Below are 23,939 nucleotides of genomic sequence, written 5' to 3' on the forward strand. Positions count from 1 at the left end.
TAATAAAACCTTATTACTTCCGGGGTCTCGTGTGAAGAATGAGCTAATTTTTCACATCAAGTCCAGCTCTTCTCGGTGCTGCAGCTGCAAGTCTGCGAGCGTTTGGTTGCTTTTGTCATCATGTATCACCTGCCTGTGCTGAAGAACAGGCGCACTCTCCTCGAGAGAGCAGAGAAATTCATCTCGGATATTTACTTCACTGACTGCAATCTGAGAGGACGGTAAGGTTTCTTTCATTCAGCTGGAGAATCCGAATTTAACGATGTAGTACAGCGGAGATAAAGTTGTTGCTTTCTGTTACCTTATACGTCAGCGTGAGTCTCCGTGACTGCAAAATACTGCGAGGGGAAAATGCAATTTATTTAGCCCATTGCATTTATACAGAGAGTTGTTTTCTTAATAACTGTGAAAAGCATGTATGCAATACATATTGCAGGCAACATTGCGTTAAGTGTCCCAGTAGTTATGATGCATTAGAGTACAACCTCCTTTAAGTTTAATGCACTTTTTTCACTTTTCTCTATTATAAAAATTCAAAATGTGACTTTACCACAAAAAAGGCTGCTGTAGTTTAACTGATATTTTCATCAGTCACACAGCCAGTATGAAAGGACTTTCTGATTTTAGAGTCTCAGTATGAAGGTATTTTAAAGCTTCAACGTGGAAATGGAGATTATGATTTATGATTATGGATTTCTATGAATTTTAAATGGTTTGGTCTTCCCAGGCTTTATGGAGACTCTTGCCCCCTGGTATCACTTGCCTGTTTCCTCACCCCTAAGCGGATCACGTTCGCAGAAGCTTCCAAACAGATCTTTGACCCATGTAAAGTTGGCGATACTTTTGGACCAACGTAAGCAAGATTAACAGATTTTTATCACTCATTTATTATTCCCTCTGATCTTGGCACTAATTCAAGTATGATGATTGTTGAAGGTGGTGGACTTGCTGGTTTAAAGTCACTCTGAAAATCCCAGAGTCCTGGAGAGGAAAAGCGGTTCATCTTCTGTGGGAAAGTGATGGAGAAGCAATGGTTTGGAGAGACGAGCAGCCTGTTCAGGTAACGCAGCGGCAGATTTATTTAAAGGCAAAAGTGCAGAAATATTCTGCTTAACCTCCATCTTATCCATGCTGTTTGTATTTGTAGGGCCTGACTAAAGAGGGTGAAAAGACGAGCTACATCATCTCGGAGTGTCTGCAGGATGAGGAGCCGCACAGGTGAGTTGATCTGATCTTATTTTTGCTGAATCAGCAGCAACCACATCTTTTAGACAGCTTTAACCCCAAATTTACGCATGTCTGCGTCTCTGTTTAGTCTCACCCTGTATGTGGAAATGGCCTGCAACGGGCTTTTTGGAGCTGGTCAGGGCTCTCAGATTGCACCTCCAGATCCAAACCGGAAGTTTTCTGTACAGAGAGCTGACCTAGTTGTATTCAACGGGGATGTAAGAGAGCTGCTGACAGACTTTGAGATGCTTGTTGACATTGTAAAGGTACTATCAACCAAAAATAGTGCATGATGATACATGATGATACATTACTAAAAACATTGTAAGCCAAACATGACATTCTGTACTCTTCTTCACAGGAGCTTGGAGAGGAAGAGCAGCGAGGCTACCAGGCGCTCTTCACTGTCAATGAGATGGTGAACCTCTGTGACCCCTCTGACCCCAGTTCTTTTGCTAAAGTACATAGTCTGGCAGGCACCTTCTTCAACCAGCGGAATGGAGAAAGCCAGCATACTGTCCATGCAATGGGTCACTGCCACATAGACTCGGGTAATGTTTTTATTTTAGGTTTGATTAAGTCCTGGTTGAGTCCACCTGGCCAGACAAAGTGTTGCTCTTTTCCCAAAGATGACCAGTTCCACCGCAGTCCAAAATGCAATGAAAATTGTAGGGTGAGCTTTGCCAAAGTAACAAACAAAACAATCCAGACTATGAGAAGAAAGAATTCAGGGGGGGTTGCAGCAATTCAGAAACTAGGGCTCTATCCACAAAGCAGGTTTAACTAACAACTCGACGTAAGATGAGGGAAACTCAGGTTTTCTTTTCCAGAAAGAGAGGTCATTTCAACAATGAGTCAGTTACCAAGATAACAGACTCAGAACCAGCTGACCCGGCTGGCTGACACTGATTCATTTCGTCATTCATGGTGCCAAACTGTGTAGCGGAGTGAATTAAACTGCAGAAGTTTACATTTTTACAAACACCTAAATGCTATTTCGTATACTTAACCATAGTGATTTTAAAGTCATTCAGTCTTCAGTATATGAGGTCGGATAGCTAATTATGTCACAGATTTATAATCAGCTCAGAATAAAATCTGTGTGTCTATGAGTCTAACTCTGTGGACATTAATGGTGTCAGATTGTCAGTCTCCTTGTACCGCAGACATTTACTGTATGTTACTGTAGCAGTCACAGTTTAACAATGATGTGCATAAAGCTTTAGAGGCACAACACACTGGTCAGTGATCAGTCATTTGTCGTGTTTGTAATCTGTTGCACTGACTGAAAATATGTATGACCGCTGGAATTTTAGAGATGATGTGAACATTTGATTGAAGATGAGCAATGCAGCCTGCAGAGAGTTTGATTGCACTCTGATGATTTCATGTTGAAATTTGCTCACATGTTGAGATTCAGACATTAAACGGTGTTAACATTTTGAAAGGTATGGTGTCTGAAATTTAAGCCTTCAGGTGATTCCCAGGATTCATCTGAAGGTATCATTGGCTCTGTAACGGCTCTGGATCAGGCCTAGATCCACTTCGGCTCCGGTCATTTCCCAGCTCATCCTGCCTGGAAATGTTATGGCTTTATTTTTCCCCAACATGATCTGTGATTTTTATTTAAAACGACTCATCCTCACAAAACAAATTAATATCTATAACAGCTGAGACATTTCGTATAACATGTTTGCCTTTACTGATAAAACTTTTAACATTTATTAAAGACTTGGAAAGAGTTCATCCTCTCAGAGTTCATTCTTAAACTCAGAGCTTGTTCTACTGCCTTCCTGGAATAGAGCCCAGGACTATTCACAGCAGATATTTTCAATATATACGACAGATCTCAAGTCGGCACTGCTCTCCTCACCTTAAGTAATAATCACTATACTTTAACGTGGATGGAAAATGTCAATGCCACTTACAATATGCTGCTTAAAATGTGATGGTGATGGTGGACCTGCTGTAATAAAACTACAACTCTAGTTCCAAAACAGTCAAAATACTGTTTAAATGTAGATAAAAACAGAATTCAATGGTTCGCAAATCTTGTAAACCTGTATTTTATTAATGAACTTTATAGTAGCAGCATGTCTCGAATAAATTAGGACTGGGGCCAGGAAAAGGCTGGAAAAGGAAGCGGTACTAAAAAGAAACGGCACGGTCTTGTTAGGAGCAAGTAAATATGGAAGAGGAAATTATTGTTTATCTGCTGATCTGGCTGCTTGTGAATAAGGAAGCAGCTGAAAAAATCTATGTAATCAGTTTTTTTGGCCAGCCATCAGTTGTCCTCTGAAACTCAGCACACTGGGGAAACTCACAAAGACAGGGTGAACAGCACCACCTTCGGGTAGAGATGGAGAATACCCACAGTCTGACCACATTTACAAATTATAATCCAGGTGGATAACAAGCATTTATACAACATCAGTAACAGTACTGTGAAATCGATGAAAAAAATGTAAGAAATAGATTTCCATAGGTAATATAGATTTTGTATTATTTTTCAATATACAAAATGTGGAAATCGAATAGTCAGTTAAGTTCAAATACTAACAATAATTATGATTCTTTACCCATAGCCTGGTTGTGGCCCTATGAGGAGACCATTAGAAAATGTGGCCGAAGTTGGGTGACAGTGATTCGTTTAATGGAGAAGAACCCAGAGTTCGTCTTTACCTGCTCTCAGGTAATTTCACACTAACATAGCTTCACATGTCTCGTAAGGCTTCTGAATATCTGAGCAGTCCCCTCCAGTTTTGACTGTTTTGTTTTTGTGCAGGCCCAGCAGTTCCAGTGGGTAAAGAGCTGGTACCCTGGACTCTTCTCCTCAATTCAGCACTATGTGAAGAAAGGACAGTTCATTCCAGTTGGAGGCACGTGGGTGGAAATGGTAAACTTCATCTTAAAAGTAAAGGCAATACTATATATCATGTAAACTGCCTTGATATATTTGACATATTTGCCTGTTAGGATGGAAATCTGCCTTCGGGTGAGTCCATGGTCCGGCAGTTCCTGGAGGGCCAGCGTTTCTTTAACAAAGAGTTTGGGAGGTATTGCAAAGAGGTATGAACTCATAAGAGTTAACCTTTCTGGCAGTTATCAGCTACATTTCTTGAGGCTTTTTGATTTTGTTTTGATTTGATTTAATGTGAATTTTTTTAATGTCCCACAGTTCTGGCTTCCTGATACGTTTGGCTACTCTGCTCAGCTTCCGCAAATAATGCAGGGCTGTGGCATTTCCAACTTTTTGACCCAGAAGCTAAGCTGGAATTTGGTCAACACCTTTCCTGTAAGTGCACGTCTCCCACAGTGCACGTCTGTAAAAACAGTTGAAGGTTTTCGTTTTTCAGTCTTTATTTCTCTTTCTCAAAGCACAACACGTTTTTCTGGGAAGGCCTGGATGGCTCGACAGTTTTAACTCACTTCCCACCTGGAAATTCCTACGAAATGAAAGGCAAGGTCGAAGATGTAAGTTAGATTAAAGTATCCAAAACACGGTGAATGCTGAGTCTGTTCTCATAAAAGATTTAATTCAGTGGGAACTTTCTCTGCCCACAGCTGGTAAAAACTCTGAAAAATAACAAAGACAAGGGCAGAGCCAATCACAGCGCAGCACTCTTTGGTTTTGGCGACGGTGGTGGCGGACCCACACAGCTCATGCTAGACAGACTGCGCCTTGTTCAGGACACAAATGGACTTCCTAAGTCAGTTCCTGTCTCTTACATTAACGTGTAATTCATTAATAACAATGACCAAGGCCCAGAAATGATCCAGAAACACTTCTCTTGATTGATTTAGTCATGACTCTTCTTTTGTCATTTCCAGGAGTTTTTAAAGGGAAGGGTGTGTAAATCAGACTGATTCAAGCTTGTTTAAGTAAAAAAAAAAGGATGAGTTATGTCTAGCTATGTCATTGTGTTATTTTTACAAAATAGTACAGTAGATTAAATTTCAATAGAGTCATTGAGTCATTCAGTATTTGCGTCATAATAACTAACAAAGGTTTAACCAGAGATGTCATAGCTCGTGCTCATCTCTCCAGAGTCCAGATGTCCACTCCTGATGAGCTTTTCACTCGGCTGCAGGCTGACTCAGCTCTGCTGTGCACGTGGGCGGGGGAGCTCTTTCTGGAGCTACACAATGGAACATACACCACACAGGCACAGGTAGAATAATAGTTATAGTCGTCATTATATTGTCCACAACTTGTTCATCTGTGTGGAAAAGAAAACAGATGGAAAACAGAGTGACCACAGTAATACTATTTGTAATAAAAAAAATTATATGTATATATATTTTCTTACAGTAGGTTTACATATGATAGCGGCTTTGACAATTAGGTAGACTGTGTGGGAAGCTGCTTAGATCACTATACAGTCATGATTGTTTAATATATTTATAAGGAATAGTTAATTATTATGATAGAGAAGCTAGATAAGATACACAAGAGTATATAAAGGGATTTAAGAACTATTACCTGTAGAACAGAACATAATCCTGCTTAGTACAGTGATTCATGCAAAGTTTATACCTTACATCTATAAAATTATACTTCAATTCAAAAATATTTCATGTGTTTGATTGCTGTATGTCATTTTAATTGCCTGCCTTTTTTTTTTTTTTAAGATAAAAAGAGGAAACCGCCAGTGTGAGACGCTGCTTCATGATATTGAGATAGCCAGCAGCTTGGCGCTGTACCGCAACAACACGTTTCCATACCCTGCTGAGAAACTGCAAAAGCTCTGGAGGTTCAAACACAATCTTTATCGGACTAAACACTGTGGGTCTTTGTGTCTGCAGGTTGAAAATGTGTTGGTAATTTCGCCTTTGCAGGCTGCTTCTACTGAACCAGTTTCACGACGTGATTCCTGGCAGCTGTATAGAGATGGTGGTGGAGGATGCTCTGAAATATTATGAAGGTGAGTTTTTACAGCTTTTAATTGCAGCTTAAATCAGCGCAGTGCTTATTTACCGTTTCCAGAAAGTTTTCAATGTTAACTATTTAATTAGCATAATATGTTGGGAAATTTCTAATTTGAGCTATTTGTATTTATTAGAGCTTTTGTAACTTTGTAACATATTGTAATATTTAATTTCGTTTAGATGGTTACTGTTCTTACTGACCTGGAGCGCTGTGCCCCCATCATTTCCTCTGGGATTAATAAAGTATTCACATTCTGATTCACACATCCTGTCTCAGATATCCGCAGTGGGGGTGCTGCACTTCTGCGTGACGCATGTGAAGCCCTGGTGGCAAAAGGCAGCTCCATGGCCGTGTTCAATTCTCTGCCTTGGGAACGTCTTGAAGTTGTCCAGATTCAAGAGGGAGCTGAAAAAAGTGGTCTAGGTTTGTTGTGCATTTCCAGTATATCTATATTGTGCTCCTCACACAATAAACTTCATATCTGACGTTCACTGTTATGTGTGGCACTATAGCTCTGGTGAGAGCTTCCAGCATCGGTGTGTCTCCCGTGAAAGACACACCGCCAGTGACTCCGGTTTCTGTCACCGTTCAGGTGTGTGCTACATATAGAAAGATGATTGCATAAATTTCATCTATTTTGCCATTTGATTTAGTTAACTGTGTGAAATTGTAGGCTGATGGCACAGTCGTCATGGAGAATGGTCTTTTAAAGACAGCCGTAAACAGAGATGGCACTTTGGCATCGCTGTGTTTGATCAGCGCAAACAGGTAAGATGTGTAAAAGGTGCATATTGTCTACTACTGCACTTGCAACAGTGAGTTTCTCACCACTGTGTTGATTTCAGGGAAAGCATTTCTGATGGTTGCCTTGGGAACCAGTTTGTCATGTTTGACGATGTCCCTCTGTACTGGGACGCATGGGATGTAATGGACTACCATCTCCAGACAAGGTTTCAGCCATTGCTGTCAAATGCATTTAAGTTCAAATATTTCAGTACTGTTCAGTATATCAGTATCATAAAACTAACAGAAAAAACAAACTCAATAGGAAACCAGTGGCAGAGGTGGTGCAGCCAGTTCATGTGGTGTCACCAGGCGGACTGCGGGGCAGTGTCAGCTTCACCCTGAGGATCAGTGATAAGAGCACAATCACACAGGAGATTATCATGGATGCCATGTGTCCTTACATCAAGTTCAGCACAGAAGTAGGCTGTAATGTTTCGGAAATGTGGCATTAAGGCATGTAAGATTTATTTTTCAGCATACCAAAAAACATGACGCGTATTCCAATTTCAGGTTCAGTGGACAGAATCTCACAAGTTTCTCAAGGTTGAATTTCCTGTGCGAGTTCGCAGCCCCAATGCTACCTACGAGATCCAGTTTGGCCACTTGCAGAGACCCACTCATCGCAACACTTCGTGGGACTGGGCTAAATTCGAGGTACGACACTGTAAAGCTGTGTTCACCTTAAAATTCACAGATTTTCACTGTTATGTCACACTTCACTGCTGTAACAAAAGTGCTACTCGTGGATGTCATTGTGTCATCCGTTTCCTTTCTCAGGTTTGGGGCCACAAATGGGCCGACTTGTCAGAGCACAATTTTGGAGTCTCACTGCTGAACGACTGCAAATACGGCTACTCTGTGCACAAGAACACAATGACTCTTTCCCTGTGAGGTTCCCATTGTTCATTTACAACACTCCTACAAGCAGTACAATTCAGGCATACAACATTTTAACTCCTGCATCTCACTTTATCTCAGACTGAGAGCACCCAAGGCCCCAGATGCCACTGCTGACATGGGGATTCATCACTTCACATATGCAATCATGCCACACACAAGTAAGTTATACTGTTTTTGTTTTCCTTTTGATGTGATCTTGGAAATAAAGCTTAAACCCAGTACGTTTGGTTATTTGTGTCTAATATTGTGCTGTTTGTATAGGATCCTTCCAAGAAGCCTCTGTCATCCAGTGTGCCTACAACCTCAATTTCCCTCTGAGGTTAATCCAGTGCAGCCCCGACACTGTGCCCTGGAGTGCCTTTTCTGTGACCTCTCAAGCTGTCGTACTGGAGACAATAAAGCAGGTATCAAAGTGAACAGTCAGATCTGTATCGTCTTGCGTGGGAACTTTAGACTGCCCTTCCTGAAAACAATGAGCTCGTTTTATTCGCTTTTTAATCATTTACCACAACAGGCTGAGGACAGAGGTGGGGTGCTCGTAGTCCGCCTTTACGAGTCGCGTGGGAGCAGCGTGACTGCAACTCTGAGAACCGCACTTCCAGTCAGGGAAGCTTGGGTGTAAGTGTTTCTATTTTAGTTTGGTGGTTTTTCTTTTTCCTGTGTTGTATGAGTAAAGCTTTGTCTTTTCCTCTTTTAGCTGTGACCTCCTGGAGAAGCAAGACCCCAACCAGCCAGTACCGGTTACATCAGAAGGAATCACTCTGGACTTCAACCCCTTTCAGATTGTCTCACTATTGCTGATCATGTGATAACATGTGGGATTTCATTAAGCGTTACGGAAATGGAATACAGATCAACACTTAGACATTACATGAAAGCTAAAGATTACATTGAATTGGCTGCTGTTTTACTAACAGTTTACGAGGACACTTCATGTGATTGGTACTGTTTATACGCTGTTTAAAAGTAATTTGATTTGATTATTTTGTATCAAATTAATAAACAATTTGTACAAAAAGTTTTGAAGAAACTTTTTATTAATAAAAAAGGATTTTTAATAGTATAAAATCATAAGTGTCCAAAGTGGGGGTGCCTCTTCTTTTACCATCCTACCTGGTCGTTCTCATGGTTCGTCTCTGTGACCCTGCAACAAGGACAGCTATGAGATAAATCAGTTTTCATTCCTCCCCACTAGATAAAATATTTTCATTTTTACATATGGCCGCACCTGCAGTCACTCCCACACTACTCGTCTTTCTCCTACGTGCATTTGACCTTGTTTCACGCTGGGGTGTATTTACTTCATGCGTCTCGCCAGATTTCCTTCTCTTTGATTCAGCTTCCTCTAGACGTGCATCCTTTTCTTTCTTTGGCGTTTTCATCCCACCTTCCTGTTTGATCCTTGTTTTCCTTTCTTTGGCCCCCTGGTGAGATAAAACTGATGTTGGATACACACGACTGTGCAAATGTCTTGAGCTACCCCTTGTTTCTATTTTTTTATTTATTTTTTGCTAGGGAAATGGGTGCAGCGATTTATTGAGATGTACAAACATACAGCATATAAGGCAAAAATGGAGTTTGTACAATTTGTTTGAGTGTAAAAGTGAATATTTGGTATGACCGCCTTTTATTCTTCAACACAGCCTGAACTCTCTTAGGCAAGCTTTCTTGTTGTTTCTTTAAGAAGTCTTCAGGAATAGTTCTTCAGACTTCCTGAAGAACATTCAAAGCTCTTCTTTGGATATTTACTGTTGTTTGGGCTTGCTTTTAGCAAGCAAGTTATAAAGAAAAAAATGAGGGTTGGCTCAAGACTCTTGCACAGTAACATGGAGCTCACTGTTGGTCAAAAGACAGTTCATGCTCACCTTTTTCTTGTTTGTGTAATCATGGTCATCATCTTTCTTTGCCCACTTTTTTGCCTTGGGTGACTTTGAATCTTAAAAAATAAATAAATAAAAGTTAGTTAATGGACATTCTCATGTACATTTCACCTGAGCTGCTAAACTTCTTGAGAACATTACCTTTTGGTGCCATGGGCCCTGGATCCCCCTAAAATTATAAAGGTAGACACATAATTGTGTGATAAATAAAATCATCTGGCTTTGTTATGTTGCATTTCCTTTAAACTCACTCTGAACCATATCGTTCTCCCATTATGGTCCCGGAGTGTTTTCATCCCGTCCACATAGTAGCACTGCAGCCATGCCTCAAAGTCAGAGAAGTCCCGACTGGCTGGATCATATCCTTTCCCACCTAAAAACCACGAGTTGTTAAACACTGCGTTCATCTCATGAGCGACTCATACTGTAAACACTTGACTACCCACCGAGGTTCACCACTTCTAGAGGAACTGTATGACAAAGTCTGAGCAAGTCATCCATCTGGTGTTTCATCAGTTTATTTTTTGTTCTTACAGATGTCTTCTGAGAAGAATCAAACAAAGACACTGTGAAAAAGAGACTTGGTTTTATGGCGTTAGTTTTGTCCCTCTATTCTGAGTGCACAGAAACAATTTTGCAAGTGCAAATGTTGCATTTTGAGGAGAAAATTATTTTGAGGGAAGAAAATTCATTGCTGTGTAAAATTTGTTTGCTATTATTCATATACACACACACACAATAACAGCCCTTCTCATCTAGTTGTTAGCATTTGCTCCGGCTCAGATCTCTGCTCTGTGTGCTGACAGACATCTGCAGACCTGCTCTCAGTGTGTTGCTCCCGTTGTCAACATGTCTGCTCCCTCCACACTCAACTCTTTCTCTACACCATTATAAATGTACCACAGAACCAACCAATCACAGACTTGGATGCAGAAATTCTGAATGGAGACCAAAATAGCCAATCAGCTCGCTAGCTACTGCATTCCGGGAACACTGTGCAAAGTGTAGCTAAACTCATTTTTGGTTAGTATGTTTAATTATATTATTTTAAAATATAATATAAAGACCATTTTTGTTTTTAATCTAGTTTAAACCAAACCACTCCACTGGGTTTAGCTACACTTTGGACAGTGTTTCTGGAATGCAGTAGCTAGGGAGCTGATTGGAGACCAAAACAGCCTATCAGAATTTTTTCCAAGTCTGTGATTGGTTGATTTTGTGGCACATATATATAAAGTGTAGAGAAAGAGTTGAGCATACAGGGAGCAGAGATGTTGAGAGTGGGAGCGACACATTGATCTTTGGTCTGCAGATGTCTGTCAGCACACAGAGCAGAGATCTGAGCAAGAGCAAATGCCAACAACTGGGCAACAGGGCTGTTATTATGTGTGTGTATATGGATAATAGCAAACACTGAAATACATTTCTTTCACGCAGCAAGGAATTTTCTTCGCTCAAATTAAACTTTTCTTTGCTCAAAATAATTTTCTCCTCAAAATGCAACATTTGTACTTGCAACATTTTTTTTATGTGAGCTCAGAATAGAGTCACAAAAATAACGCCATAGGGTTTGGGAAAGTTATGTAAAAATCACTTTTTTCACCTTCGCGTCTGACTCATTTTTCACAGGATTCTCATTTTGACATGAATCGTCCAGCCCAAGACCTTCCAGCACAGTTTTGGCAGCCACAAAGGGAGGGATGTTAGACCTAGAAAAAAAAAAAAGGAAAAGAACAGTACTGAAGGTCTTTTCTTTTAGGAAACAAAAACACTCTTGTTAGCTCTCTGATTCAACAAAACCTTGTGTAGTTAAGCCATTCATATCACTGTTACTGTTTCTACCTTCAGTCATCACTAATGAAACAATCCATTTGCCATAGTTAAGGTTTTCAATTATCTGTATAATGGATATTAGTAAAATTAAAATGTTTCAAAAATCCTGTATGATTTTTTTTTATGTACGTTTACACAATAATCACCTGCTATCAGTCAAAATAAAAATGGTAGAGCAGAGTAAATCTTTCGAGGGGTAGAGATATGCACCTTACTTCAGATTTGGTGATAAGATAACAATTTACCGGTCGAGTGCAAAGATCTTGCTGTACATCCTCATAAGGTGCTACTGTCTAATTAGGTCAGTATGAGTGCGGCCCTCATGCTAATCTATGTAATGTTGTCTTTGCGCATCACCTGAAAAGGATCTCAGCCCTCAGGTAGTTTCCAATACCGTTGAAGTACTTCTGATTGAGCAGGACTTCACAGATGGGTCTGTCAAAGGCTCGGTCAGACACGTGTGACACAACATTCTCCCTGAAAATGTTTTTTTACTGATCAGTTTGGCCGTGCTACTGTATTTCGTTGAGGCAGAAGACGCAAGTGACACTCGGCATCACTAACCTGAATTTTTTGTACTCAAACATAACGCAGGGACCTCTGCCAGGCTGCCAGGTCCCGTTGGGCTCCCAGCTCCCAAACCTGCGTGGATCCACAAAGCTAAGTACTCTGCAGGGCTTCTCTTTGGAATAAAAACGCAGGTGGGCATGTTTGGGCAGCTCATCCTCGCTTGTGAAGCGGAAATAGCCTGACATCCCAAAGCGAAAGACTATGTCCATGGGATGTTCCACTTGTCCTGCTTTCACTCGCTGTTTTGGTTCATCTGTCTTTATGGGCGTCAGCGTGAGCTTCACTTCCTTCCCTCTGGAAGCAGCTGTGATGCGATAGGCCTCAGAGGTGAAGGGCACATCAGGGTTCTTGCTGACCTCTGACTTTATGACGGGACCACTGAACAGCACTCCTTCACACATTCTGTTCACATACAGGCTGGCCAGGTGGAGCTCTGGTCCCTCGGGCATTTTGGCTGAACAAATAAGGCTGGGCTGAAACTTCCAGAAATAAAACTTGTCATCAAATATTAGGTCAAAGCTTATGTCAAAAAACGTCACATCCAGGCTTATAACATTACTTCCACATAACGCATGTTTCAGAACCTTGTGTCCTCTATAGAGTGCAGGAGTATGGGTAAAACCTTCTCACTTGCAATCATGACTGTAAATGTTTACATACAGCTTTGGGGTTCAAAAAAAATAACACAATGCACATCTAAAAAATCTCAAAGCTTTAACATTAAACTTCAAACCTGAGGTTCTCCTGAATATGCTCTTAATCCAATCACAGCAAAATACTGCTCTGTGTATTTGCATAACCCAAAACATGTTGTCAATAATGGCAATGCTGCATCTTTATCAAGTTACAAGTACTCACCGAAACCAGGAAACGGAGCTCGGCGTTAAGTGCACTCAGCTTGTAGCGTTTACTGTCTGCACGGCAGCGGCTGCTGATATAAATTTATAGAGGATATGTCTTTGTGCTGAAACACCGTGCAGGTAAACATTTGACCGATGCTTTTATCGCACGCGTAACCAGCAGTGTTACAAAACGAGTTGTACAATCACCACGCGCCAGTCATTAAAATGTCGCGAGACCTGCACAACTGTGACAAAACCCACAATTTCTTGTTTATTTTTGGTCTAATGTGTATGTGTGTTTGTTTGGTTTTCATTCTTAGCTGTTATTATTTACTTAAAACGGCTAAAATAAATAAATTCCTAGCAAATAAACCGATGCATGATGGGAATTGTAGGCGCTGCGGAAACCAGGAAGTGATTTCCAACTTTTTTTAAATGTCTAATATCTTTGATCACATTGTTAAATTGGCTGTAATCAACATGATTTACGGTGGCGTTATATATTAAATAAATCATATGTGTCACAAGTATCTTATGGATTCGGTGTTATTGTACCTTCATTATAATCAATCCAGATACGTTTTACCTTGTTTTTATTTATAAGCATACAGAGGTAAAACACAAATAATTAACATAATTAAATGTGTTGAGTGATACAAGCAACATCTTTTTTAAACAATGATCATTATTTTTTTACTTCAGTAACAAATATCACACAATCTGGACACATTTCTACTAATTTTTACTAAAATGGTAGAAAAATACAACTAAATATCAGTTGAGAGACACAAGGAATTACATTTTTTAGGAAGAATACATAACACTGTACAACTTGTAAGTATGGCACTTTAGGCAGTTAATCATCATTATCATCGGTTTTCAGAAAGTGACGTCTGTTGTTCATTGTAGTGAGTTCATTAGAACCTGGGCTTGTTTGAGCTCTGAAAAAGTACAGAGACAAAAAATAACATCACAGGTCTGGCAAATTAAAAGACAAAAAAAAGGAAAGTATTTTAAAAGATGCTGAACTCACCAGCAAGCAACACTCTGAACTTGTCAGCAGAAACAGACACCACAGTTGTCTCTGGGGCACCTGATTCTGCTCCTTGCCTCTGCAGTTTAAGTTGAATTGTTGGTTGATTCACCTCCCTCAGTTCACTGGAGCTCAAAGTGTAGTCCACTCGCCAAGAAACAGAGTCCAGTCGACCCACTGATCACAAAGCAGAATGATGTCAGTGCTCAGTCATCAACTTCCTAGCAGCAGCCATCATTAATTTTCTCTTCTTTCTTGAATAGGAAAGGCAGAAACACTTACATCGCAGGCTTGTCTCTCTTAATTTCTCCCGCAGTGCAACGTGCTTGTCTTCGTAGGACTTGCACAGCCCTGTAGTGTGCTCTAAAGAAATATTGAGTAGAAAAAAATAATTTGAGTGTTTCAGCTGACGATTAGCTGAAGAACTAATTATTGTTACAAAGTCCTTAGAAGTATTTAATATTTATCAAATAAAATAAACCTTTTACTATTTCTGAAACATAACATACAATCTCAAAATCTCAGGCAGAAAGCCATCTGTCATTTTTATTTATAATGTAACAAACAAAAATCATGGTGAAACTTTGGGCTTCTTATTTTCCAAAGGGTGGACTGATGTGGCACAGATGGCCTTCCTGACTGTGGTTTATGCAGGGAGGGACCGCTGGAAGCGTGCTAGCTTGTGTCTCCACTCATCCTCAAAAGGGGGATTGTCCATGTGTAAGGCAAATGTGTTAACACCACTTTTATAGAGTTGTTGATACAGCAATGCACCACCCAGTCTGTAAATCAGCATTGCCTTTGTTGTTCATTATGTACTGCTTTTTTCTTTTATTGTCAATCCACATTCATAGAATGTAGTTAAAAAGGAAAGAACCAACACAACAGGCCATGAATAGGAAACAATAGAACAGAATAACTTTACTGTCCATGTTAGTGGAAAACTGTCTTTGCTTCACCAAGTCAAAAATCTATTCACAATATGAAAAACAATGATAATAATCAGCATGCGTTCATACACATGCATACGTTAAAAAAAATTAATTACAGAAATACATTACAGCTTCTCATTTTTCAGTATACCAGTTTCACTTGGCAAAAATGATCCCTTACACACCCATTTAATAGCTATAATATCCTCTAACATCATCCTGAGGACATTTGTTAAAAAAAACACAATAAATGATTTTGAACTAATGCAATACAGGAGTTTCTAAAAATCCTTCCTCTATTATACTTCTGTGCTCATACTCTAGAAATAAAATATTAAAATCCTGTAACATAAACTCTGCATTTAGCTGCTCTTGTTCCACATTATCCCCATGTGAGATATTTCCCCAGGATATTAGATGTTAGATTAAACTAGTCACTTGTGTTTTTGTTAGAAAATCTGCCTGAATCTTGGCAAAGATTCAGGCATGAGAACAGATCGGTGCATATCAAGTTGTAGACTGTGCATTTATTTTTATACCAACCTTTGGACACAAACACAGGGGCTTACCTTTAGGCAGACCAAGCTGTTGTAGCTCACTGGATAGAGATTCACTGTCAACGTCATGCTTCGCTGCACTGGAGAAAATAAAGCTGAGCACTGCCACACTAGCTTTGATGTCTCCGCTCTCTGCAAAATGGTTTATTGACACAAAACAGCTTATCTGACAGAAATTGTAAAAAAAACAAAATTTAAGTTGAACAGTGTTAAAGACTTATGTGTAAGGCAAATTAGATAGACCAGGAATGCTCCACAACTTAGTCCATTTACAATGTGTAATCACTAATTTCTGTTCTTCCATAAAAAAAGAATTTTAATGCTGCTCCCCTAAAGCCAATTCTTGTGCACTTCTGAACCCCTTTGAGTGCTCTTGCTATGTTTTAATGACTTTCATGAAGTCCCGTTCTAACAACTCACCTGTCTAGCCACTCATTCATGATAAACTACCAAGTGGCACGGTGAGAAAACAGACTTTTGTGTCAAACTGACCCATTTGTTATAATCAAGATCATCACTTGTCATGCGATCTGAGTCTCTGGCTACTACCATGTGTCTAATCAGCAGTGTCAACAGGAAAAACATGCAGGCTCCAAGCTCAAAGGTCACACGTCAAGTCAGGAGCACAAACAACAGAATGAATGAGAATGAGGCCTGGCCACTGAATTCAACCCCTAAAGGTTTAAAGTGTTAAGACACTATTCAACTGTAATGTTCTCAGGGCCCAGAAGAAGAAAACTCACCACAAATGATGTGAAGTCAGGATTGTGCTATCATGCCTTTTGGCAACTACTAACAACACTATGAAAGCTCAGAACTTTATTTCCACACCAGCAAGATCAGCTTCAGGCCAGCAACCAGATTTGTTTGTTTTTTGTAGCTTTGTACTCTTCTCTAATATGAAATTAAGGTTTAAGAAGATATTCAATATTTTAATATGCTGGACTTTGCTGCTTTTTTAGACAGTGTTAGAAGCTGCACAGCACTACTTCCAGAGAAATTAACCTGAAGAGGACAATGTTCAAATTTAAATGAGGTAGGATTACTGCTTTTTAACAGGCATAGTCACAAAACCTTTTTATCAAGGACCAAGCAGCCAAAGACTTAGAGCCACATGTGTAATTTACAAAATCTGGGTTACAATATCTCCCCAAAAAGATTCAAAATAATATCAAAAATACACATTCATGGAAATAAGCTTGTACGGGCAGGGTGTGGTTTGTGACAGTTGCAGGGTAGGGGTGATGCAGCAATATCAGGGGGCAGTGCCACAGGAGGCTGGCTGGCAGTGATCACCTAATTAGGTCTCTCCTGTATTTTATGCGTTAGCATCTTGGGAGGGTGTGTGGAGAGAGGAGTCTGAGTTAGTGGCAGAGTAGCTAGACCTGTCCAGGGAAGCTCAAACAATAGCTATAGGTCAAGATTGTTTTCCACAAACAATGGTTTATTGCACAAATACTGTGCCTGCTGTGTTGTTTTGGAGTTGCTTTAACACTATTTTAAGAAATAAGTGGGCTCATAAAAAAGTCAACTTAATGAAACGCTAGTTTCATTATTTTGTTAAATAGTGTTTAACAAAATAATAGAACTCAACAAGCTAACTGATTCAAATGAGAGACACCTCAACCTACATAGTAACTGCAGAGGGCATTTGGTTGGCCTCTGCAATCAAACCAGCTCCACCCTCAGCCATCATTCCCCCCTAACTACCACAACAGTTAAATGTTGCGTCATTAACAAAAATAAATAAATAAATAAATAATTTCCATCTCAAATCATCAAATATATGTAACATTTTTCTGATCGATCATGCCAGATTTGCCTAAAAATGTTGCGATCCATAGTTTGGAGATTTTATATACATATCTTTTTTATATATTTTCATACTTTAAGTACATATTATAAACATTTTAAGTACATTGTCTTACATAGTAATTGCACATATTTACAGTTAATACATAAATATAAATAATGATAATAATAATAACAATAATAAATAAAGTGAACAAATACTTGTATTCCCCCAGGGAGGGTTACTGGTCAGTTAGGACAGGCAGATGTTATGATTGATCAAATGCACGAAGATCAAATATTATAGAAATGTAAAGTTGGAACTTCTAGAATCTTGAATCTAAATACAAAGAGCCAGTCATATGTCTGCAGACAGAAATGTTAAGCGCCTTGAAATGTAATTGTTGCATCTCTCTCAGAGAAACAACACAAGAGACACTTACCAAACTTTGCATCTGCAGTAAGCTTTCCAACTTTTTCATACTGTAAATGAAGCGAGAGAGAAGACACCACAGATGTGTGTGTTTCAAAACTACAGTCTACATATGATGAGCCTGTAGAAATGTCCAACAACTTACATCAATGCCCTCTCCAAGCAAATCCTTCAGCACTTGAGCACAAAGTAGCTTCATCTTGACACTTGACTGTTACATTAATGGAATAGAAAATATATTCGTTATAAAAAAAAAAATAAAATCAATAAACTGGTGCCAGTAACAACTTTATCTCTTATGGTTTCTTTTACTCACAATTTTTGCTAACGTGCTGATTTCGGCAAGTACCCAATCTGGGCAGTCCAAGTCTCCACAGAAACGGAACCGCTAGGACAAAGAGGGTCACTCATAAGTTCATACACTGTGCAAAAATTACAGTATTTACAGTCACAGAAGGCTCAAAAAATGGGCTACTGGCTTGGCCTGCTTGCTAACTAGCAGCAGCACTAAAGGTCGACGCCTTTGAGGTAAATTATCCGTCATTGCGTTTATACATAAAGCGACTACATAATCCGACAATTTCACAGAATTATCAATGAATTAGACCGCATTAAATAATGAGATAAAGAGCGAACGAGCTTACCATGGTTGTTGAAGAAGGAAGACAACCGGAAGACGAGTTTTTTTCTTTGCATCTAATTGGACGATGTCTTAGGTCACGTGACGGCCTGGCTGCAGCACCCTTGTTCCTCCTTTTTTTGCAGGTTGTTCTCACTCTCCCATTCTCTCTCTTTCAGAGTTAGACAGTTTAGTGTGGGTTAGATGTAAGGTCCGTATTTATTTTTTCATTTAACCAGAGGTTTAGTACTATATCATAAAATACACGCAGGTGACGCTTATGCACGTGCATGCGAATGGTAGAGCACGTAAGTATGCACAGTTAACATAAATTAGTCAGCTATAACTGATCACATATTCAGATATTACCAGGGGCGTATTTAGAGGGGTGGCATCATTTTGCATATGACGGCGCTGTTTATTGAGATAAGATAGCATTAACAGTTTGAAGATGGAATGAAGGTGAGTGTCATTATCACTCTGTGTGCCACACCTCCAAATCACATGACCAGCATGTGATTAAGCTGACATAGCAACAAGCTGCAGCCACGTTGATTCTGTATTTCAGCTTGTGTTGAGTGGACTTCAAGGTTTTAAAATTTTAATGACAGGCCAGTAAATTCGGAGTCATGATATCTATCTATCTCTATCTATATATCTATACATATATACACATGTATACATACATATACGTACATATACATATATGTACGTATATGTATGTATAGGTACGTAGACAGACAGACAGACAGATATGCCGTTTGTATTTATTTATTATGGAGGTTGTACATTACAGAAAATCAAAATGTATAGTGTAACTGAAAAGTTTAATTATGTGGGCTACAGAAAATAATTAACTTACAGACTATATTTATATGAAACATGTTTATACTTACTGCATGTGAATCAATTTAACCATATGTAACACCTGCACATGTGTTTAAAAAAGGCTTTGATTTTGACTCCCTATTTGATTTCTATGCCACCCTCATAAAGTTATGATGCACACCTTCATGTTCATCTCTACCTGTCTGAACATCTTCATCAGCACAGTTCTTCTCCCTGGACAATTTCTCTGTCTTTCTTTTTCGTTCCAAGTTCATTAACCTTACAGCCTCATGGAAAAAGCTGCACCTCAGCCTTGTTGTACAGGTGTGAGGCTACGCAGCCTTCTTTGAGATTAAACCACTCTTTGCAGCACTTTCTTATTGGCTTACGCAGTTTCTAATCATAGAGGAGTTTAGGATGCTTTCGACCACACAATGCGACAAAGAAAGTAGAGCTGCACCGATGACATCCTGCTTCAGCCTCATAAAAACAGCATTGGTGAGCTTAATAATATTGTCTGTATTTGTGAGTAATTGTTGGACATATGCGTACATAGGTAGTTGACTGTGGTCACCAACTCCACAGCTTCTGCTCTAAGGAGGGAATGAGGCATGTGAACCCCTCCTAAAATTTACCACCATCTCTTTCGTCTTCACCCCAGTGATCGAGAACAAGTTCTTCCATCTCTCTCCTTTAGATAGACTCTGTACAGTACTTTGTTTTTGTTACTATTGTCCATGATATAAATATTCTTTCTGTGAAAACTGTGTGTGTTTCGGTTCCGTGTCCTGTTCTGTTTGTATATGTGGTTTTTTGCTGCTGTTGCAGCCAAATTTCCCCTTGTGGGACAATTAAAGGACTATTCTATTCTATTCTATTCTATACTTGTTGGAGATAAGATAAGCAACAGCTGTGTCATCTGCAAACCTCCTGAAATTAGAAATATCCTGTCTCAGAGTGATGCTGAAAAACTAGTTCACGCATTTATTACTTCTAGGCTAGACTACTGTAATTCATTATTATCAGGAAGTTCTAAAAACCGATTAATTCAAAATCCTGCTCCTCACATAAGGTCTTAAATAATCAGGCCCCATCTTATCTTAATGACCTTGTAGTACCATATCACCCCATTAGAGCACTTTGCTCTCGCACTTCAGGCTTACTTGTTGTTCCTAGAGTATTTGAAAGCAGAATGGGAGGGAGAGCTTTCAGTTTTCAGGCCCCTCTTCTGTGGAATCAGTCTTCCGTTTGGATTCATGAGACAGTCACTATCTCTACTTTTAAGATTAGGCTTAAAACCTTCCTTTTTGCTAAAGCATATAGTTAGGGCTGGATCAGGTGACCCTGAATCCTCCCTTAGTTATGCTGCAATAGGCATAGGCTGCTGGGTGACTCCCATGATGCATTGAGTTTTTCCTTTTCCGTCACCTTCCTCACTCACTATGTGTTAACAGACCTCTCTGCATTGAATCATACTTGTTATTAATCTCTGTCTCTCTTCCACAGCATGTCTTTATCCTGTCTTCCTTCTCTCACCCCAACCGATCGCAGCAGATGGCCCCGCCCCTCCCTGAGCCTGGTTCTGCCGGAGGTTTCTTCCTGTTAAAAGGGAGTTTTTCCTTCCCACTGTTGCCAAAGTGCTTGCTCATAGGGGGTCATATGATTGTTGGTTTTTTCTCTGTATTTATTATTGTAGGGTCTACCTTACAATATAAAGTGCATTGAGGCAACTGTTGTTGTGATTTGGCACTGTATAAATGAAGTTGAATTGAACTGAATTGATATGACTGTCCAGATACTTAGCCAGTGCTGAGTATGATGGTGGAGGACAAAGAACCATACATGTTTGCAGACTCTGGCCTGCCTGTCAAGAAGTCTAGAACCCAGTTTTGCATCGATTTTCTCAACCCCGACAATAACATTTATTGGCTAGTGTCTGTGAAATTATGATATGCTACTGTTAAAACCCCACCTCTTTGATCTTTGGGCTGGAGGAAGAACAACACACGGTGTTTAATGCTCAATCAACAATCACTTTATCAATACAATTCTTATAATTCCATACAAAGACTTTAAGCATTACAGACGTCCAGACAGGAGACGTGCCCGGGAGGGTGTCTGGCAAAATCTCAAAGTGTCTAAACGCTTCTCACATTCTTATAGCTTCAGCCCCCCTCCAAACTAAGCATTCACATTCTTCCTCTCTCTCAGTGAGCCTAAGTTACAACCTTGGATTCCTGTGCAGTATGTTTTGTTCTTTCTAATCAGACAAATAAGGCCATGAGTAAATGAGTTAGAGCAGGGTTGATAACAGCTGATAGTGCATCAGAAAAAACTCTTTGTGTACTCATACTGTTGTGGATCCACAGTAATGTCAACCGAATCCTTAATGTGGGATAAAATCAGCCATTCGTGGTAATGCCCTTCACAGATGAGTCTTCAAGCACAGGGGAAATAATGGACCTCTTACAAACAGGCAACACAGCTTGGGAAAGAGAGATGTCAACGTCATAGTGAGTTCCCCAACACACTCTCTTAGAACCGGTTCCGTGATGTTCTCTCATACAATGTGAGAATGTAATCAAACTGCTTGTTAGAGGGTAACTTTTATGTATAGGGAGAGTGTGACTTTTATGTGACTTTTAGGACACTTGAGCCTAACATTAGCTTGCATAATGTTAGCTTATAACCAGCTGTTGTTGTGGTTTAGCCGGCTGATTGTCAGCTGTCCGTAGATGGGAGGATCACATGTCTAATCTGCTGACAACAAGTAATTACGGCAATATCTGGAAAAATTTGCATATCTATGCACATTGTCTTGTGTTAGAGCCGTGATGTCAGTTCATCAGATGAATCTTGAGTTGAGAAAGCAGTGGTGAAGGAGAAAGATGAAGAGGAGCAGGAGAAACAGATAATAAAAAAGAAGATGACTTTACCGCATTGACGGGCCAATGGACGGGGCTTATTGTAAAATTCCAGGGGTGTCCAACTCCAGGCCTCAAGGGTCGGTGTCCTACAGGTTTTAGATGTGTCCTTGATCCAACACAGCTGATTTAAATGGCCAAATTACCTCCTCAACATGTCTTGAAGTTCTTCAGAGGCCTGGTAATGAACTAATCATTTGATTCAGGTGTGTTTACCCAGGGTGATATCTAAAATCTGCAGGACACCAGCCCTTGAGGCCTGGAGTTGTACACTCCTGGATTACATACTGATAACATCTGCCCCACCCAATTCCAAACATGAACACTTCTAACAGAACACAGCAGAGCCACATTTAGCACAAAATGTTTTCTCAGTGCCAAATTCAGCACACATTTGCAGTAAATTGTGCATTCAAAATCTGAGTACATCCATTTTCTTAATGTTTCATTTAAATACTTTAAACCAAAACTCCCCGGTCACACAGGGATTCATGCCAGTTTTTATGGTCTTGTTTTTAAAAATAAAATACAAACCACTAGACCTCAGCCACCTCATAGGTAGTCATGACCATACGTCTGTTAAAAAGTATGAAAAACTATGCGGAACGTTCCAGTGTCATGTGCTGTGACGCAAAGAAGACGGCAAATATATCATTTATGAGACACAAACATACCTTACAACCTGTATTTTTTTTACTTTATTTTTTATGTAATACAGTGAAAAAATATGTGTGATTAAGTTAGATTTGAGTAACTTATTTATATGGTATAGCAGGGTATCGGTCTAAGGGATATTGAAGTGACCTGCGTGATGATCAGTAATTAAAATCTAAGGTGCTGAACCTGTAGAGGTGCAATCATCAGAGGTTATCCAGTAGAAACAGGAGGATTGACAGTAAATCCAGTTCAGTAACATTTATTGGTTTACCATTCTTTTATTTTAATCAGGACACTCCTCCTTGAGTGTATGCAGGTCTCTATGGGCTGTGTGGTTCCTCTTAAAGAAATATTATTAAAGAAATATTATAAATGTAAGAGATATATAAGATATATAGATAAGAGATATCAATAAAGAACAGGTTTGTTGCTTTGGAAGGTGTATATGTGTTTGCTTTTGATGTGTTGCACACATGGGACCAACTAAAGAAATGTGTGGCAGTTCCTTAATGGCTTATAGCAACAATTATGTGGATTATCCAGACTGCAATGAACAACAGGAAAAAGGTACATTCGGCAAGCATGATCAGTTTATATCACACAGACTCCAGCATTTTTGGACAACCTCTACAGAGCTAAGAGGACTTGAGCTAAATATTTACATAGTCATGGATGCACACAATAAGCAGCAGTAAAACAAAAGAGAAAAATGTTCAGGGTGTAACTGAAATGTGAATATTACTGAAATGTGGAAGGTTTTCCCAGTGCCCTCGTTGTGATCTCTGTGTGGTTTGTCCACCTGATTAAAAACTGACCTTCGTTGCAGAAAGGGGCATAAATGTTGTTGCTTGTTGAGCTCAATGCTCTGTGTAATCTCTAACTCCTCTTTCTGTGCATATGAACATAATAAAACTATGAGTGAGTTGGTGACATTTTGAACATAGGGCTTTATTGTGAGACACCCTTCAGGGAACCACAAGTTAGATTTACAATTTCAGACAAATAAGATTGTTTGGTAAATTTAAAAAAGGACGTGTTTGTATGCAATAAAGCATCTTGTTTGTGTTCCGGTACAGAAAAAAAGCCACAAAGCTAGAACGAAAAAAACCTGCAGCTTCAAGTTGTTATGTTGGAAAAAGACACATGGTCATCTTGAAAAGCAAATATAGAAATACCACAGCTGGAAAACCTGCCTCA

General features: G+C 39.6%; 3 protein-coding genes across 7 annotated transcripts; 1 reads left to right on the forward strand and 2 right to left on the reverse strand.

The window, feature by feature from the left end:
- Positions 1-37: 37 nt before the first annotated feature.
- Positions 38-8,804, forward strand: man2c1 (mannosidase, alpha, class 2C, member 1). The gene is made up of 26 exons (XM_006789285.3): positions 38-221; positions 728-853; positions 937-1,060; positions 1,148-1,218; positions 1,316-1,493; positions 1,589-1,778; positions 3,813-3,919; positions 4,013-4,123; positions 4,204-4,296; positions 4,406-4,522; positions 4,606-4,701; positions 4,792-4,937; positions 5,276-5,399; positions 5,860-5,981; positions 6,067-6,152; positions 6,434-6,580; positions 6,670-6,749; positions 6,831-6,925; positions 7,003-7,107; positions 7,206-7,362; positions 7,454-7,597; positions 7,721-7,830; positions 7,922-8,001; positions 8,105-8,247; positions 8,358-8,461; positions 8,541-8,804. Exons 1-26 carry the CDS (start codon positions 121-123, stop codon positions 8,650-8,652), a joined length of 3,069 nt encoding a protein of 1,022 aa, XP_006789348.2. The 5' UTR covers positions 38-120; the 3' UTR covers positions 8,653-8,804.
- On the reverse strand, positions 3,285-13,168 carry neil1 (nei-like DNA glycosylase 1). 5 transcript variants are annotated; one of them, XM_035907133.2, is made up of 13 exons: positions 12,985-13,168; positions 12,121-12,605; positions 11,914-12,033; positions 11,327-11,432; positions 10,170-10,266; positions 9,975-10,096; positions 9,865-9,892; positions 9,709-9,779; positions 9,072-9,267; positions 8,957-8,987; positions 6,986-7,281; positions 6,358-6,562; positions 3,285-5,447 (listed from the first exon to the last, which is right to left on the reverse strand). In XM_035907133.2, exons 2-11 carry the CDS (start codon positions 12,573-12,575, stop codon positions 7,236-7,238), a joined length of 1,272 nt encoding a protein of 423 aa, XP_035763026.1. In that variant the 5' UTR covers positions 12,576-12,605; positions 12,985-13,168; the 3' UTR covers positions 3,285-5,447; positions 6,358-6,562; positions 6,986-7,235. The 5 variants fall into 5 exon arrangements, with proteins under 5 accessions (XP_035763026.1, XP_006789349.1, XP_035763028.1 ...); XM_006789286.3 differs by lacking the exon at positions 3,285-5,447 and having other exon boundaries at positions 5,478-6,562; positions 12,121-12,580; XM_035907135.2 differs by lacking the exon at positions 3,285-5,447 and having other exon boundaries at positions 5,478-6,562; positions 10,170-10,263.
- A 376-nt stretch (positions 13,169-13,544) lies between these two features.
- On the reverse strand, positions 13,545-18,414 carry commd4 (COMM domain containing 4). Its single transcript, XM_006789284.2, has 8 exons — positions 18,359-18,414; positions 18,031-18,102; positions 17,860-17,925; positions 17,725-17,764; positions 15,503-15,622; positions 14,284-14,364; positions 14,002-14,178; positions 13,545-13,909 (listed from the first exon to the last, which is right to left on the reverse strand). The coding sequence occupies exons 1-8, from the start codon at positions 18,359-18,361 to the stop codon at positions 13,869-13,871; spliced, it is 600 nt and encodes a 199-aa protein (XP_006789347.1). The 5' UTR covers positions 18,362-18,414; the 3' UTR covers positions 13,545-13,868.
- Positions 18,415-23,939: the final 5,525 nt, after the last annotated feature.

This window comes from Neolamprologus brichardi, chromosome 7 (assembly GCF_056152115.1).
Source record: "Neolamprologus brichardi isolate AB-2024 chromosome 7, ASM5615211v1, whole genome shotgun sequence".
Lineage (NCBI taxonomy): Eukaryota > Metazoa > Chordata > Actinopteri > Cichliformes > Cichlidae > Neolamprologus > Neolamprologus brichardi.